The sequence below is a fragment of the Lepidochelys kempii genome, chromosome 27 (genome assembly GCF_965140285.1).
Source record: "Lepidochelys kempii isolate rLepKem1 chromosome 27, rLepKem1.hap1, whole genome shotgun sequence".
Classification (NCBI taxonomy): domain Eukaryota; kingdom Metazoa; phylum Chordata; order Testudines; family Cheloniidae; genus Lepidochelys; species Lepidochelys kempii.
This window is the reverse complement of record NC_136406.1, coordinates 8,048,442-8,065,183: the sequence shown is the minus strand read 5'-3', so window position 1 is coordinate 8,065,183 and position 16,742 is coordinate 8,048,442. Positions and strand designations below refer to the sequence as shown.

Sequence of the window (16,742 nt, the reverse complement as noted above, 5' to 3'; positions counted from 1 at the left end):
CTTCAACCCCTGATGCTTTCTGATGACCATCTGGGGCTGGAACCTGGAGACCACGCCCTTGGATCTGAGGGTATTCAGCCCCTTCCTGGCTCTGGTCTTTTGGGAGCAGTCCCTCTTGAGATATCCTAGACGTGGGGAGAAAAGGCAGTACTCCAGGGTCCCATCCAAGAGGTGCGAAGATCCCATGACTGAACCAACCCTTCCTTCTCTGGGAGACAAACGCAAAGTCCCCATGAAATAATTAAAAGCCATTTTAATTAAACAGAGTTGAGAGTACACAAGGCAACACACAGATTTTTTTAAAGCAAATTGTGCACATCTGAACAATCGTAAGACAGGAGGATGAAGTAAATAGTGACACCCACACAGTGCTGCTTTTGTTGTCGTTTTGCTCCTCCACATTGGCCACATTGGGCATTTTGTTGTCGTTTGACCCCTCCACATTGGCCACTGGCATGCGCAGAGCGCTGGCTCTCCTGGGAGCTGGATACAGGGTGAGGGAGAAAGGGATCAGTCAGCCAGCTTGAGGTCTTCCAAACTAGCATCATCCTGCATCCATTCTCCTGGGCACCCAAGGGCATTGGCCTGCAAGAGGGGAACCCAAGGAGGGAGCGCACTGGTCCCTCGGGGCTGATGGATTTCCGTGTTGAAGTGTATCCCGATGGGTGGGAATCACTGGAGGTGATGGTTTGTTTACGCAGCAGTTTTTATAGCCTGTGGGATGGCAATGATTGTTTAGTTTATTTGACAAGGTGTTAGGCTACAGGGCAAAAATATGATGAAGGTGCTGTGAAATCATGGGGCACCATTCCACACTGCACTGGCAGAGAGCTGGCAGGACGTAGGGTTGACAGCAAGTTGGGCATCGCACGTTGGCTTCAGTTTCACTGAAATCTGATGAATGCCATTCCTGGTTCTGCTTGCGTTTGTTTCATTCTTTTTGGAGTTCACTTTCCATGTCAGATCCCTTCACACCCTGGAGCAGGTGAGCATTGTTTGACTCTGTCTATTGTAAAGGGCTTTGTTTGAATCAGGTGTTCTACACGGCAGCCCTAGTGCAGTGAATCCTACCCGGCTGGAAACAAGGAGTTCCTGGGTCCCATTCCTGGCTCTGACATGCCATCGGCAAAGTACCGAGCCACTGCCTCGTTCCTGGAGCTGGGCTCCAAGTTTTTATTGAAATATTTTTTGCCAATATCAAAATGCTGAGAAAAAGTGTCAATTTGACAACAGCACGTTTCGCAAAACCTCCCGCAACGAAGCGATTCGATATTATCCTAGCTCAACATTTTTGGTGTGGACTGCTGTGATTTTTCAGTTTGAAATGATTTTTGACATGAAATGTATTTTTAAAAAAAGTGAAAGGGTTTCCAAAGGTTGAAATTGAAATGAAATGTTTTAATTTTACCAACATGAAACGTTTCCGTGGGCACAAAGTGATTTTTCCTCCCAGAATTTCCCTTTCGCAGGAAAATTCAATTTTTTTGTTTGTTCCAAGTTTGGAAGGGAACAAATTTAGAAATTGGGGAATTCCTTTTGAACTGGAAAATCCAGGTCCTGCCTAGCTCTACTCATTTCTCCACAATGCTGCAGCACCTAGGAATTATTTTGGGGAAGTTCTAAGGCCCGTGTTGTACAGGAGGTCAGACTAGATGATCACAATAGTCCCTTCTGGCCTTGGTATCTATGAACTTCTGTGTCTTCAGTTAGTGATATGACTTGGATGCCATGACATTGCTGCATCACCATGTGTTAGTGAATCACCCCAATGAGAGAGCAACGTCTTCAAATTAGGACGTGGTAACTATGACCCTCAGCATTGATTTAGGGCTCTTTCAATGACCTGTGGGTCATGGAGCAATTTCTGGACATGTGACAGCTGGTCATGGGTAGAGTTCAGTTCAGGGAACATCCTGAAGGTTGGATGGAGGTTTTTGTAGTGTGTTTTCTCCTTCTCCCCTCTAGCAGCTTTCATTCCAGGATAACAAAGTGTTTTATGCATATTAATGTGAAGCCTCAAAACTCCCTTTTGAGGAAGTATCATTAGCTCCAATTTATAGTGGAGAAAACTATAAAACATAAAGGTGAAGTGACTTGACCAAGGTCCTACAGTAAGTCAGTGGCAGAGTGGGGATTAAAACCCTGGGGTACCCAGGAATGATGCATCTCCTAAAGCAGAAGACAGCTATTCTGGTCAGTTCTTTAACCATCACACCATCCTGCCCTTTAACCATTGCGTCATCCTTGCCCCTATTAGAACTGTTTGTTCATCTATAGTGGCAACACTGATGAAATCTTGGCCCCAGTGCAGTCAATAGCAAAACACCCATTGACTTCAGTGGGGGTCAGAATTTCACCCATCCATCCGGGAAATATTCTGCTGTGAGAACTGCTGGCTCACCAGCCATGTGGAACCATCAGACACAAATGTGACGTGTGTGTATGGAGCATGGGGCAGTTCAAACAAGCACAAAAATGGCCATCAGGGGAATTGGCCAGGACCTCAGAGAGAACCAAGCCCGGTACAGGGTCACTCTGTCCCCTGCCCAGAGTGTTACTTCCTGGAATGAGACATGCTGCCTGGTTAGCATTGGGTTACCAACCTCTGGTTGTCCTTCTCTGAATGGCATGGCCTTGTAATGTCATAGATTTTAAGGCTTGAAGGACTCTGATGATCAGCTCATCTTACCTCCTGTATAACACAGTCTTGAAAACATCACCCTGTGATTCTGACAGTAGGATGGCTGATCTCCATTTAAAGCCTCCCGGTGATGATGAATTTGCCAGGCTCCTTGCTGATCTGTTCCAAGAATTAATTCCCCTTGGTGCTGCTGGTTGCCCTTTTGAACTTTCCTGGCTGCAGCTTCCAGCTGGTGGGTTTTATTCTGCCTCTGCCAGCTACCTAAAAGAGCTCTCTAGGACTGATATATTCTCTTGGCATAGGTATGGATGGAGAGGGCTTCTGATTTTAGGTTTTAACTGGTAAACACTGATAAAACATCCCGGATACAGAACCCCAGAACAAACCAGTGTTTATCCAGTAAACACCAGAAATGTTTTCTCAATTCATGTGGATTTCACCCCTTTCCCAGCTCTGTGTGTTTACAGAGGTGATGTCTCCACTCACTGGCTTGTATCTCTATGGGCTTGTCTCCATGGAGCACCAATGCAGACTACAGGAGTATGACTTCTAAAGCACACTAGTGTGTTGTGCATTAATTGGTCCATGTAGACCTTGCTGGTGTGCACTAGTTTCCCTACTGCACTTGAACATGGTGCAGTTTGAAACAGTATGAGGTGAATATCCAAAGGGAAAGCCCTGGAAATAACCCAGTTTTTGGACATCTACACAGAACTCAAAAATGGCTAAAAATACCCCTCCCCAATGAAATTAATAAACCCTGAAAAATAGAACCCTACTCAAATAAATTGCCTCTTAATCATCTTAGATAAACTAAGCCGCTGGAGCTCCATTAGATTGTCACTGGAAGGCAGGTTTTGCGGACCTTGAATAAACCTTATAGTTTTTTTCTAAACCCTTCCCAGTTGTTGAACATCCTTTCTGAAGTGTGGACACTGGCTCTGGATATAGTCTCTCCAAGGCCATAGCTGGAGGTAGGGCCATGGAATGAGAGGGGTATTTCAGAGGAGATGCTGGCACTCCTGGTAGAACTTAATAGCGCTGAGCAAGGACCATCGGAGGAAGGTCAGTACAAGGAGATGGGTGCAGATTTGTCACGTAGGGCTGGATGGGAAATGGATTTTTCAGATTTTGAACATTTTTCCCATCCCAAGTTGGGATGAAAAGTGGAAATCTAGAACATTTTCATGTCCCTCCCCCACCAAACCTCCCTCTCCTAAATTTCACTTTGGGCCGATTGAAACATTTATTTCAATTTCAATCATATATTTTTAAAAATGTTGTCACTCTAATTAGCTTTAATTTCTGAACAAAAAGTCCTTTTGACTTGGAAAACCATTTAGAAAACGTCAAAATGGGACCTTTTTGGAACTTTGAAACTTGCTTTTCAACAATTGAGGAATTAGTCGTAACCCAGCCATTCCTGAGAAAACTTGCAGGTTAGAAAAATGGACATTTTTGGAATTAAAATACGAAAGATTAAAACATCGAAAAATTCCACTGTCACTGCCATGAGTTTACGGGCTGAGAAAAACAGGATTTGCATTTCTTTGTTAGTCATCTGCAATCTTTCTGTAGAGAAGGCACAAGCAAACCCTGCCCACAAACGAGTTGTTCCCTGGCTCTCAGCTAAAGCAGTTCAGGGCAGCTGGGAATGTTTGCCACACAGTTCTACCCACCAGAGGGTATAGCCATATAAGGCCGAAGATCCAGAAATCTGGAGGGTTTATGCAAATGATCCAATATCCTCATTTGCATACTGGATGAATATGCATAAATATGCAGAAGTCGCTGGATTGTAAAACTGCAGGTTTCAGAACACGCCACCCACGACCTACTGGTCTCTCCTCAGTGCTTTCTGTAGTTCTCCATCTCAGCTGTACACCCTCTGGAAAGAAAGCCCCAGAGGAGCAGCTTGAGACCAGGGGGCAGCTCAGCCCCATGTCCCCTTCTGCACCCCGACAGTGATCCTGCGGGAATTGCGGCCTGTAGACAACGCAGCAGAGTTGGGCCAAATTTTGCTTATCTTAGAAATAAGTACATCAAAGCTGTGTTGTCTGATGAGGCATAAAACCAAGGTGCTGTGTGTGTGTGTGTGTGTGTGTGTGAGTTGCATGTATGTGAGAGTGCATGTGTGGGTAGGGTGTATGTGGGCATGTGTATTTGGGAGAAGTTAAAAGATTTTTTGTGTAGCTTTTGACGCCCTCTTCCCAAGGATCCGGGTGTGAACCCAGGTGTCCTCCAAATCCTTGTCTTGCCATGGGCAGAAGCCAACCCCCCCCCCATTCAATGTTTTCCTGGGGTTTCAATGGGAGCTGCCTTCCTCTTCTTCACACCCACCCCGGGGCCCTATCATGCCAGGTCTCTGCTCTGGGAGGAACCATCTCACCCCCCACTTGCCGTATCTCCACTGGCATTGCTCACCTGGTGTTCATTTACTGAGTGCCAGTGACCCACTCCCTCCCCTGGTGTCTGATCTCCCTGTTCCCTACAGGATCTGGCTCTTGCCACCTTGGCGCGAGTGCAGAGGGGCTTTCCGCTGGCGTGGGCTGGCCTGGCGGGGTCCTGCGAGCGTTACCACAACGTGTCCGCAGCTAGCATGCCCACTCTCGAGCTGGGCTAACGCCAGAGGAGCGAGTGCGAGGGCCGGTCACTGGGGCGAACGCCGCAGTGAAGACTCAGGCTCAGGCTACTCTCACAAATGCTGCATTCACTCAGCGACGTGCAGGCCTGGCTGCCGCGGGGCCTCGCCAGGCGCCACATGCTGGGGTTGCAGGGGGCAGCAGGGCGACCCCAGCTCTGCAGCAGACTGCATGGCAGGGGCTGCCGCGTGACCTCGCCAGGTATCCTGCTTGGAGCAGGGGGGCAGGGTGGATGTGGGGGGATGAATACTCTCAGGGTTGTAATAAAACGGAGGCATAAGGCAAAGCACAGAAATGGCACCAGGCAAACTACATTCACGGCCCAAGCAGCTGGTCTGTCCTCTGGGTTAACGCACATCAGGGCATCCCTCCCCATCACCGCAGCTTGCAGAGGTTCTTCAGGGCATCTGCACTGGCAGCAGGAGCCTGGCAGCGGATTTCCCAGGCTTGCCCCCCCAGAACGGGTTAGCAAGGCCATGTGGTGGCAGTGGCTTCTGACAGGGTTGTTCCAGAGATGCCATCGCCATGTGCCGCAAACGGAGCTTTCACGACACCCTTGAAGGCAGTCACTCCAAAGCGACCTGCCGTGCAGCCGCTGAACCGGAGCGAGGAATTTATACCCCAGAGGGGCAGTGACATGCATGGGAATGGGGAGAGAGGCAAAAATGCAGACTGGCCACATCCCATCCATGTGACCAGTGCTAGCAGGACCAGGGCTCTCACCGGACAAACAAAGATTTCCACTACACCGGCTGCTAGGTCAGGATCGGGGCGGGTGCTGGACTCTGCCATATCTCCAGCACACCCGGCATTGCTCGGGGAATTGCTCTGCCCGCAGCCGACCCTGGGATAATGTGAAGTCCTCAATGGACCGTTGTCCTCAGTTGCTGTAGGCCTTGCCAGGGCCACCAGATATTGCCCAGACCCACAGTCCTGGGCAAGGGAGGTTCTGGCCTCACAAGGGCTTGGGAGAATAAGAAAGAGGTGCTCTGAGAGCTGGTCTCCCAGGGTGGACGCTGGCAAGGGGTTTCTTTGGTGTCAGACAGTCCCTGCCCGGGCTCTGCTGGGCTCGTGGGCTGGGGTTCCATCCTGGAAGTACATGGCCCGCACGCCGTGTGCAGTACAAGCAGCAGAGGCTCTGCTGCAAACCTTGGCTCCCGTCCCGTGCGACGGCTTCCTCCCCTCAGACAGCCGTTGACTGCTTGATGCTGTGGAAGCTGACGCGCGTTGGCGACGTGGGGATGGACATGGCTCTGGCCACGCGGGCGCGGATGGAGTGCTTGTCCTGCCACCGGTGCCATCGCTTCCGGACAGCAGAGCGGACCTGCCAACACATTGCAGAGGACACAGGGCATTTACAACCCATGCTGCTGGCGAGGGCTTTCCTGAGACCTGCGGCAGAACTAGGGCAAGATTTCCCTCTCCCGTTGCACAGTACTGCAATACACTTTAGAGCTAAGGGGCTGAAAGCAGGTTACAGACATCAATGAACTAAGCCCTCAAATTCCCCAGGAAGGAACAGTTCCTGGCATTATTCTGTATTTGTAGATGGGGAAACTGAGGCACAGAGCAGGGACATGACTTGCCCAAGGTCACCCTGGAGTTCTGGGGCTTGCCTTATGCTGGAGGTCAAACTAGGTGATCAGAGTGGAGCCTTCTGATCCCCCCAGAGCCTATGAATCTGTGAAACATTCTTATCCCAGTGTGACGGGGAGAGAGTTGAGGCAGATGCAGGGACAGGGCATTTGCAAAAGGTCACCCCACTGGGTCATTGCAATGGGAGATTTGAGCCCAGCAGTTCTAATTCCAAAACCTTTGCTCTAACTGACAAGGCAGCCTCCTTCCCAGAGCCAGGAATAGGTCCCACTAGTCCCGACTCCCACTCCCGGCTAGTCACTCTCCATTGTTGGACACCGACCTCAATAAATCCTGTCTTTAAAGGTCTGACAGGAAAGGAGAGAAATGAACCCGGGTCCAGGAATGTGAAAGAGCGAGCAGGAGGAGATAAATCTGGACTTCAGCTATAAAAAAGAGCTAGCGTCTAATAAACCTGAGGCTGCCTAGTGTGTGATGGAGGGTAAGCGAGCGATGGGCTCACAGAGTTTCTTTATTACTTGTCTGGTCCGCATCTGTGTCAGTTCAAACTTACAGCAGTGCAGATGCCTTGGGTGGCTGGTAAATATCATAGATTCACAGATTCCAAGGACAGCAGGGCCCATTGTGCTAATCTAGTCTGACCTCCCGTATGATGCAAAGAATACTTCCTGGAGTTACTGCTGAAGGACGTTTTATTGACCGCAAGGTGCGAATTCCACCAACGGGTGCTAGGGTGGATGAAACAGCTGCGTGGGAACAGATTTCTTAGTGTCCGTCATTAGCCTTCCAAATATCTAACACCCAGACAGCTGGGGCTGCTGAGTAGCTGGCTCTGCCCCCTTTCCATTCCCCTGGCTCCGAGCTGTGTCCCGAGTTAGTGCAGGGGACGATTGTTTCCCATGGAGCCCCCCCAGCAATCAATCCAGTCTCAACGCATTGTTTGCCTGCGCTGTGGGCTCTGCAGCAGAACCAGGCCACACACTCTGTGCAGTCCAGCAGCGTGTCCTGTCTGACAGTGGAGCTAGGAATGGGATCGAGGAGCCTGGTCTATGTAATGGCTACTGGGCGTGTCTGCATCTCAGCGCTTCATGGCCCTGGGCGAGCACGGAAATTCTGGAGGGCTCTGAAATTCCCAGGTTGTCTCCAGCGAGGTCCAGTCCTAAGCTGCCTGTTATTTGCTCACTGGGGCAAGCGCCAGCTGCTAGCCCGGCTTGCCCTGCTGCAATCCTATGGGAGGCCCCGACAGCATGGTGATGAGATGGAGAATCATAGAATCATAGAAGATTAGGGTTGGAAGAGACCTCAGGAGGTCATCTAGTCCAACCCCCTGCTCAAAGCAGGACCAACACCAACTAAATCAGCCCAGTCAGGGCTTTGTCAAGCTGGGCCTTAAAAACCCCTAAGGAAGGAGATTCCACCACCTTCCTAGGTAATCCATTCCAGAGCTTCACCACCCTCCTTGTGAAATAGTGTTTCCTAATATCCAACCTAAGCCTCCCCCACTGCAACTTGAGACCATTACTCCTCGTTCTGTCATCTGCCACCACTGAGAACAGCCGAGCTCCATCCTCTTTGGAACCCCCCTTCAGGTAGTTGAAGGCTGCTATCAAATCCCCCCTCACTCTTCTCTTCTGCAGACTAAATAACCCCAGTTCCCTCAGCCTCTCCTTGTAAATCATGTGCCCCAGCCCCATGATCATTTTTGCTGCCCTCCGCTGGACTCTCTCCAATTTGTCCACATCTTTTCTGTAGCGAGGGCCCCAAAACTGGACGCAATACTACAGATGTGGCTTCACCAGTGCCGAATAGAGGGGAATAATCACTTCCCTCGACCTCCTGGCAATGCTCCTACTAATACAGCCCAATATGCCGTTGGCCTTTTTGACAACAAGGGCACACTGCTGACTCAGATCCAGCTTCTCAGCCACTGTCACCCCTAGGTCCTTTTCTGCAGAACTGCCACTTAGCCAGTCGGTCCCCAGCCTGTAGTAGTGCATGGGATTCTTCTGTCCTAAGTGCACAGTCCTGCACTTAGAGACACAAGGAAGCTGCTGCTGATGGTGTGAGCTGCAGAAGAGAAGGCTCTTGCACCCACAGTGTCTATAGGGTTGGGCAGAGAGGACGCCAATGCTAAAGGAAGGGAGTGGGGAGGGCAGTACAGGTCAAAGGCAGAGTGTGGGGTGGATTTTGAACTGGGTCTAAACGGTGCTGGTGAGTGGGGTGTACGGGGCCATGCTTCTTTGAAGAGGGAGGCAGCATTCTGCACTTGCTAGACTCTGGAGAACTGTGATTGGGGAGGCTGCGGATGTGGCTGGACAGCAGCCGCTGCAGAGGAATAGACTTGTAGGAACCAAGGAGGAAAGAGGCAGATGGGAAGTTGTAACATATGTGGGAGGCTGCAGAAGGAAATGCCAGGCAGATTTGCAACATAGGGGAAGGGGAGTTCAGGGTCAAAGATCACAGCAACAGGAGGTCAGAGAAAGGAGCTTTTTATCTGATCCATGTGGAAAGAAATAGCCTCTCTCCACCTGCTACAAATTCAGTATCTGGCAGCATCTTCCCCTTGTTCTGGGCTTTGTGTTTCTTTATGACTTAGACAGGAAACATATGCTTTGGAACACACATCTCAAATAATATCAGTGTTATCTCAAATAATATTATTGTTATATGTAGCCCTGCCATTGTTATCAGATGGCAGTGCAACATATAGACCTACACATTCTTTTTCTTAGTGTGTGAGGAAGTTTTTAGTCTTGGAAGAAATGCTGTGTTGTTAGTTTTCAGATGCGGTTTCCTTGAGGGGAGCTGTTGCAAGTAGCAGGAGAGTTTGCTCTCTGCCTTAACCTCTGTAAGTAGAGTCTGTTCCAGGGATAGAGTTGGGAGCTGGCATTGGGATTTGGGCTGAGTGTACTGAAAAAGGAGATGGCCTGTGTGCTATCTGTGCCCACCTCTGTTCCAGGACTGGTGAATATACAGTAAATAAACAAATTACACCAATATCCCCAGCCTCCACATTACTGATTTCTCCTCTAACAGGAAGCGGACTTGCATGGTCCTGATATCTGCAACCTCTCCGCAGAGGGGTGCTGGTATTATTTACCACACACTGAAAGCCAACAGGGCTCAGGGCACACAGAGGAGTCATGGCTCTGCCCCAAGGGGTTTACAAGTCAGCCTGCAGGGAAGCTAATAACAGAATCACACATCGGCTCCCTGGTCTCCAACACGCTGCATTAAAACCCTCCATGGGTAATCTGGAAAAAAGAGCCCCGGCTTTCCTTTGTCTCCATCTTGGCTGCCCCCTGCTGGGCTCAGGAAGGATTCTGAGATGCTTCCCAACAGGCCCTCTTGGAAGTCCCACTTTCAGTTCCTCTGCTGCCCTGGCTAATTTGCAGCAATGCATCTTGTCACCAAGATGTCTGTCCCTTCCCCTCCATGCATTGCAAAGCCCCCTGGATTCCTAGTTCATCCCATCCCACATCTTCCCTCGGGGTTTCAAGCTCCCCGGGAGCCAGTCCAGCCCATTTATCTTTTCAGCCCCTTTCTAGCTAATGTTCCTTCCCTGTTGGGAGTGGCTGTTGGGGCAGGAATGCTGTCAGGTGATTAGAGGAAGGGACTTGCAGTGGGACTTGCTGGCTCTGGGAGAAAGTGCTGGCTAGTGGTTACAGCAGGAAAGTGGGCATCAGGACTCCAGTTGCACTGCAAGCTCTGCCACTGACTCACCGCACAACCCTTGGCCATGTCACTTCTCTGCCTGGGCCAAGTGCCCTCTCTGTGAACAGGGGCCACGCTAATTCTCCACGAGTGTGTTGTGAGGATGAATTGGTAAATAGCTGAGCTCTCTCTGAGTGCCCAGCATTATGGCCCAAATCCTCAAGTACTTCCTCTGGAAGTTAGGAGCCTAAACACCTTTGGGGATCTGGGCCTATTCAGAACATAAGAATGGCCATACTGAGTCAGACCAAAGGTCCATCTAGCCCAGTCTCCTGTCTTCCCACAGTGGCCAATGCCAGGTGTTTCAGAGGGAATGAACAATGATTTGCTCCCCTGGTTGCTCCTTGGTCAGTTTTAGCCTGACTGACCACAGCAAACTGCCTGTTATCAAAGCATAAGCCATGAAGGGGCTCAGAACATCACTCAGCCTCAGTGACTGAACAAAACCTCACGCCTTGGTGACGGGGAGGGCAAAGCCAATCTCATCCTTGAATTATTAACTAGATTATTTTGCTGCTTTGCAGAAGGTGGGAAACAGTTTTAAAAAGAAAGTTTTTAAAAATAATCATAATAAAAAAAATCCATCCACAAAGATCCCAAGACAGAAAGCAGCCCTGGTGGGTGAGTTCTTTAGCAAACACCAGACTGTTAGCTCACAGAATTGCTGGCTTGGGAGCTGTCTCTCCCCAAGGGAAGGCTATGGACGGATACAGAAAAGAGATGCTGTGTTTTCCTTCAGCGTCGGAAAAGGCTTTTTATGTTCCCCGTCCCGCGGGATCTGCTGTTTCTGTCCTGTACCCAGCCATCCATTCTTACAGCTAGCAAAGGTGTGAAAGCAATTACAGGGAGGCATAATACTTAGCCCTGCCCGGAATGCAGGGGACTGGACTAGATGACCTCTTGAGGTCCCTTCCAGTCCTCTGATTCTGTGTGAAACACGGAAACACAACCGATCAACCCAGAGAGGGGCTTTTGTTTGGCTATACATGTTCCGTTTCTCTTGGGTCACAATGCAGTAGGTTTGGTGAAATGATCCCTGTATTCAAACAGATGGTGCAACCGACACTGGTGTGCTGCCCTGGCAAACTCTGCTCTTCTTAGGAAAGGGTTTACAGGGACACTAACTAATGGACAAATTGGACTGGGGTCTTGTTGCGGAAGTTTTGCCATGCACTGCATCAAAATAGCCTCACGCTCCTTCGGTCAGCCCAGCAGCACCCTTTCTCTGGTCACAGGAGCAGAGCTGGCTGAAATGTCCTCATCGAAAAGGATGTTGAATGAAAAATGGGGCCAAACCGAAAATTCATATGGAAAGTTTTGTTCCGGCTGTAATTTCCCAAGACCGAATCATTTTGGTGACGTGATTGGAATAACAGAGACTTGGTGGGATAACTCACATGACTGGAGTACTGTCATGGATGGTTATAAACTGTTCAGGAAGGACAGGCAGGGCAGAAAAGGTGGGGGAGTTGCACTGTATGTAAGGGAGCAGTATGACTGCTCAGAGCTCCGGTATGAAACTGCAGAAAACCCTGAGTGTCTCTGAATTAAGTTTAGAAGTGTGAGCAACAAGAGTGATGTAGTGGTGGGAGTCTGCTATAGACCACCGGACCAGGGGGATGAGGTGGATGAGGCTTTCTTCCGGCAGCTCGCACGCCCTGGTTCTCATGGGTGACTTTAATTTTCCTGATATCTGCTGGGAGAGCAATACAGCGATGCATAGACAATCCAGGAAGTTTTTGGAAAGTGTAGGGGACAATTTCCTGGTGCAAGTGCTAGAGGAGCCAACTGGGGGGGAGCTTTTCTTGACCTGCTGCTCGCAAACGGGGAAGAATTAGTAGGGGAAGCAAAAGTGGATGGGAATCTGGGAGGCAGTGACCATGAGTTGGTTGAGTTCAGGATCCTGACACAGGGAAGAAAGGTAAGCAGCAGCATATGGACCCTGGACTTCAGGAAAGCAGACTTCGACTCCCTCAGGGAACAGCTGGGTAGGATCCCCTGGGGGACTAAATGAAAGGGAAAGGAGTCCAGGAGAGCTGGCTGTATTTCAAAGAATCCCTGTTGAGGTTACAGGGACAAACCATCCCGATGTGTCGAAAGAATAGTAAATATGGCAGGCGACCAGCTTGGCTTAACGGTGAAATCCTAGCGGATCTTAAACATAAAAAAGAAGCTTACAAGAAGTGGAAGGTTGGGCATATGATGAGGGAAGAGTATAAAAATATTGCTCGGGCATGTAGGAATGAAATCAGGAGGGCCAAATCGCACCTGGAGCTGCAGCTAGCGAGAGATGTTAAGAGTAACAAGAAGGGTTTCTTCAGGTATGTTGGCAACAAGAAGAAAGCCAAGGAAAGTGTGGGCCCCTTAATGAATGAGGGAGGCAACCTAGTGACAGAGGATGTGGAAAAAGCTAATGTACTCAATGCTTTTTTTGCCTCTGTCTTCACTAACAAGGTCAGCTCCCAGACTGCTGCGCTGGGCATCACAACATGGGGAATAGATGGCCAGCCCTCTGTAGAGAAAGAGGTGGTTAGGGACTATTTAGAAAAGCTGGACGTGCACAAGTCCATGGGGCCGGACGCGTTGCATCCGAGAGTGCTAAAGGAACTGGCGGCTGTGATTGCAGAGCCATTGGCCATTATCTTTGAAAACTCGTGGCGAACGGGGGAAGTCCCGGATGACTGGAGAAAGGCTAATGTCGTGCCAATCTTTAAAAAAGGGAAGAAGGAGGATCCTGGGAACTACAGGCCAGTCAGTCTCACCTCAGTTCCTGGAAAAATCATGGAGCAGGTCCTCAAAGAATCAATCCTGAAACACTTACATGAGAGGAAAGTGATCAGGAACAGTCAGCATGGATTCACCAAGGGAAGGTCATGCCTGACTAATCTAATCACTTTCTATGATGAGATTACTGGTTCTGTGGATGAAGGGAAAGCGGTGGATGTATTGTTTCTTGACTTTAGCAAAGCTTTTGACACGGTCTCCCACGGTATTCTTGTCAGCAAGTTAAAGAAGTACGGGCTGGATGAATGCACTATAAGGTGGGAGAAAGTTGGCTAGATTGTTGGGCTCAACGGGTAGTGATCAATGGCTCCATGTCTAGTTGGCAGCCGGTGTCAAGTGGAGTGCCCCAGGGGTCGGTCCTGGGGCCGGTTTTGTTCAATATCTTCATAAATGATCTGGAGGATGGTGTGGATTGCACTCTCAGCAAATTTGCGGATGATACTAAACTGGGAGGAATGGTAGATACGCTGGAAGGCAGGGATAGGATACAGAGGGACCTAGACAAATTGGAGGATTGGGCCAAAAGAAATCTGATGAGGTTCAATAAGGATAAGTGCAGGGTCCTGCACTTAGGACGGAAGAACCCAATGCACAGCTACAGACTAGGGACCGAATGGCTCGGCAGCAGTTCTGTGGAAAAGGACCTAGGGGTGACAGTGGACGAGAAGCTGGATATGAGTCAGCAGTGTGCCCTTGTTGCCAAGAAGGCCAATGGCATTTTGGGATGTATAAGTAGGGGCATAGCGAGCAGATCGAGGGATGTGATCGTCCCCCTCTATTCGACATTGGTGAGGCCTCATCTGGAGTACTGTGTCCAGTTTTGGGCCCCACACTACAAGAAGGATGTGGATAAATTGGAAAGAGTCCAGCGAAGGGCAACAAAAATGATTAGGGGTGTGGAACACATGAGTTATGAGGAGAGGCTGAGGGAACTGGGCTTGTTTAGTCTGCAGAAGAGAAGAATGAGGGGGGATTTGATAGCTGCTTTCAACTACCTGAGAGGTGGTTCCAGAGGGGATGGTTCTAGACTATTCTCAGTGGTAGAAGAGGACAGGACAAGGAATAATGGTCTCAAGTTGCAGTGGGGGAGGTCTAGGTTGGATATTAGGAAAAACTTTTTCACTAGGAGGGTGGTGAAACACTGGAATGCGTTACCTAGGGAGGTGGTAGAATCTCCTTCCTTAGAAGTTTTTAAGGTCAGGCTTGACAAAGCCCTGGCTGGGATGATTTAATTGGGGATTGGTCCTGCTTTTGAGCAGGGAGTTGGACTAGATGACCTCCTGAGATCCCTTCCAACCCTGATGTTCTATGATTCTATGATTTCACAGTAAAAGCCTTTGGGGAAAATGTTCAGTTTTCAGGAAAATGTTTGGTTTTTGATTTGCAAAATCTGACCCTTTTAACCAACCCCCCCCAACTTCTCCACCCCCATAAATGTTTTCAAGACACTGAAAATGTTTGTTTCCAGTTTTTCTTTTTTGTTGAAAAAACCCCCGAACCCAAGAAATTTTAATGGGAAATTCTGATGAAAATGATTCAAGCCTGAGGTTTTCCCATGATGAATACTTGCCATTTTTTGACCCACTTTCCCCAGAAGTGATATTAGGAGGGTGTGTGTGTGTGTGTGTGTGTGTCTCCTGCTGACACAGTTTCGTACCTTAGAAATTAATCCCAAGGAGGGCAACAAACCCAGAATCTGTTCTGCACAGGCAGGGAATGTAGCAACTGCACACAGCTGTGACCGTCTCTTGGCCTTCCAGAGGATGCAGTGCTCAGTTTGTTGCTGAAATGCAGGGCAGGGAGCTGGCGTATTTTTGAGTAGTGCCGATTACAAGCTCTGCGGGAACAGATCTGACATTGCTGGGAGAAGGTGGCTCCCACTGATGAGTTGACTCCTGCCCTTCCAGTCTTGGAACCACACCCAGCTCTGCCGATGCACCTTAGTCCCTGGTCTTTACTACCCCTGCCAGCCGATTTGGACACAGAAATACTGGGGACCAGGTTAAATCCACCACACTTGTTTCATTATGGCTCCAAGTGTCAGGAAAGCCCAGGTCTCCCAGGGTGACCAGCCCTGGGCCCATCTCCCCATCCATTAATACAGTCATTAGATTGGGCAGGCAGGGCTGTTTCATTTGTCAGGTACAGCGGGAACTGCCATGTGGAAGCTGTACAGATGAGAGATCCCCCTCCATCCCCTCACCTCACAAGGAAATGCTCACCTCGCTGTTCAGGAAGCAGTAGAAGACGGAGACAAAGAAGCCCTGGAAGAAAGAAACACAGTAATTATGAACTGTATTAAGCAGGGACCAGGGCCCACAGGCTACTCTGGGGCTGACAGCCACCTGCGTTGCATTGATCAGACATGTCCATTCTTGTCACAGGTGCTTTACTTAAAGCCCGAGCTCCTGGAGTCAAGTGATGGAGTAAGAATCTTGGCTGCCATTAAACAAAACAGGAAGTTTCTAGCCCTTGTGGTTGCAGAGAAAAGCTGGAAATGTGACCGGGGTGTGACTGACAGGCCCAGAAATCAGAAGGCAAAGAAATAGACTCCCCCTCAATTCATATCTTTGATCTCGTGATTTTTAAGTCAATCTCCGGTTTGTTGGGTTGTGGGGCCAGCCTGGGTAAAATCTTGCCATTTCACAGGGTTTGGTTTAGAACCCAGCAGTGACGTCAGTGAGGGTGGCCACCGGTCTCGATACGGCCGGGCGAGCTCAGCATCCCCAGGATGTGCGTCTGATGCAGCTTCAGGTACATTTTCCAGCTGGGTGACATATTTCCTGGCTATGGTTCTGGCCAGGGGCATGGGCTGGTAAAGCAGGGCCTGCCGGTGCATGCAGGGTTCTGGCCAGGAGGGGATGACGCTGGGCGCATACCGCCAGGGCGCATACCTGGAAAGATTCCAGGAAGGAGTTGAAGTAGATGAAAACGACCCGGGAGATCTCATCTTCCCCTGGATTCACAAAGAACAGCATGTAGGTGATGCCCAGCAACGGCAGCAGGACTAGCGTGGCCTTCACTGCTTTCCTGAGGAATGAACACAGGGTTGAACCACATCAGCACAGCAGCTGATTCCTCCCCCTGCCACTACCCCAGGCAGATCTGAGCAGGGAGGCTGGGATCAATTTCTCTTACTGGACAAAGGTACGGCAATCAGATTATTGTGAGCAGGGGAGTGGGGAAGCCACAGAAGCTTGCTGGAACAATGATAATCGATGAGATGCAGTAATACTGGGGTACAAAATGTCTAGGCATGACAGAGTAGGTTGCGCTGGTGGGGGAGTGGCACTGTATGTGGCTGGGAGCTGGGATTGTTTAGCCTGCAGAAGAGAAGAATGAGGGGGGATTTGATAGCTGCTTTC

The 16,742-nt window shown here is 49.6% G+C and overlaps 1 protein-coding gene across 1 annotated transcript in view; it reads right to left on the bottom strand.

Annotated features, from left to right (window-relative positions):
• Window positions 1–252: 252 nt before the first annotated feature.
• The window catches only part of LOC140903899 (corticotropin-releasing factor receptor 1), a 124,457-nt gene continuing 107,967 nt past the window's right edge, over window positions 253–16,742 (bottom strand). The window contains exons 11-13 of the mRNA XM_073325842.2: window positions 16,272–16,407; window positions 15,600–15,641; window positions 253–6,607 (exon numbers count right to left, since the gene is read on the bottom strand). Of these exons, the coding sequence (XP_073181943.1) occupies window positions 6,467–6,607; window positions 15,600–15,641; window positions 16,272–16,407 (319 nt within the window). The 3' untranslated portion in view covers window positions 253–6,466. The remainder of the gene's footprint in view (window positions 6,608–15,599; window positions 15,642–16,271; window positions 16,408–16,742) is intronic.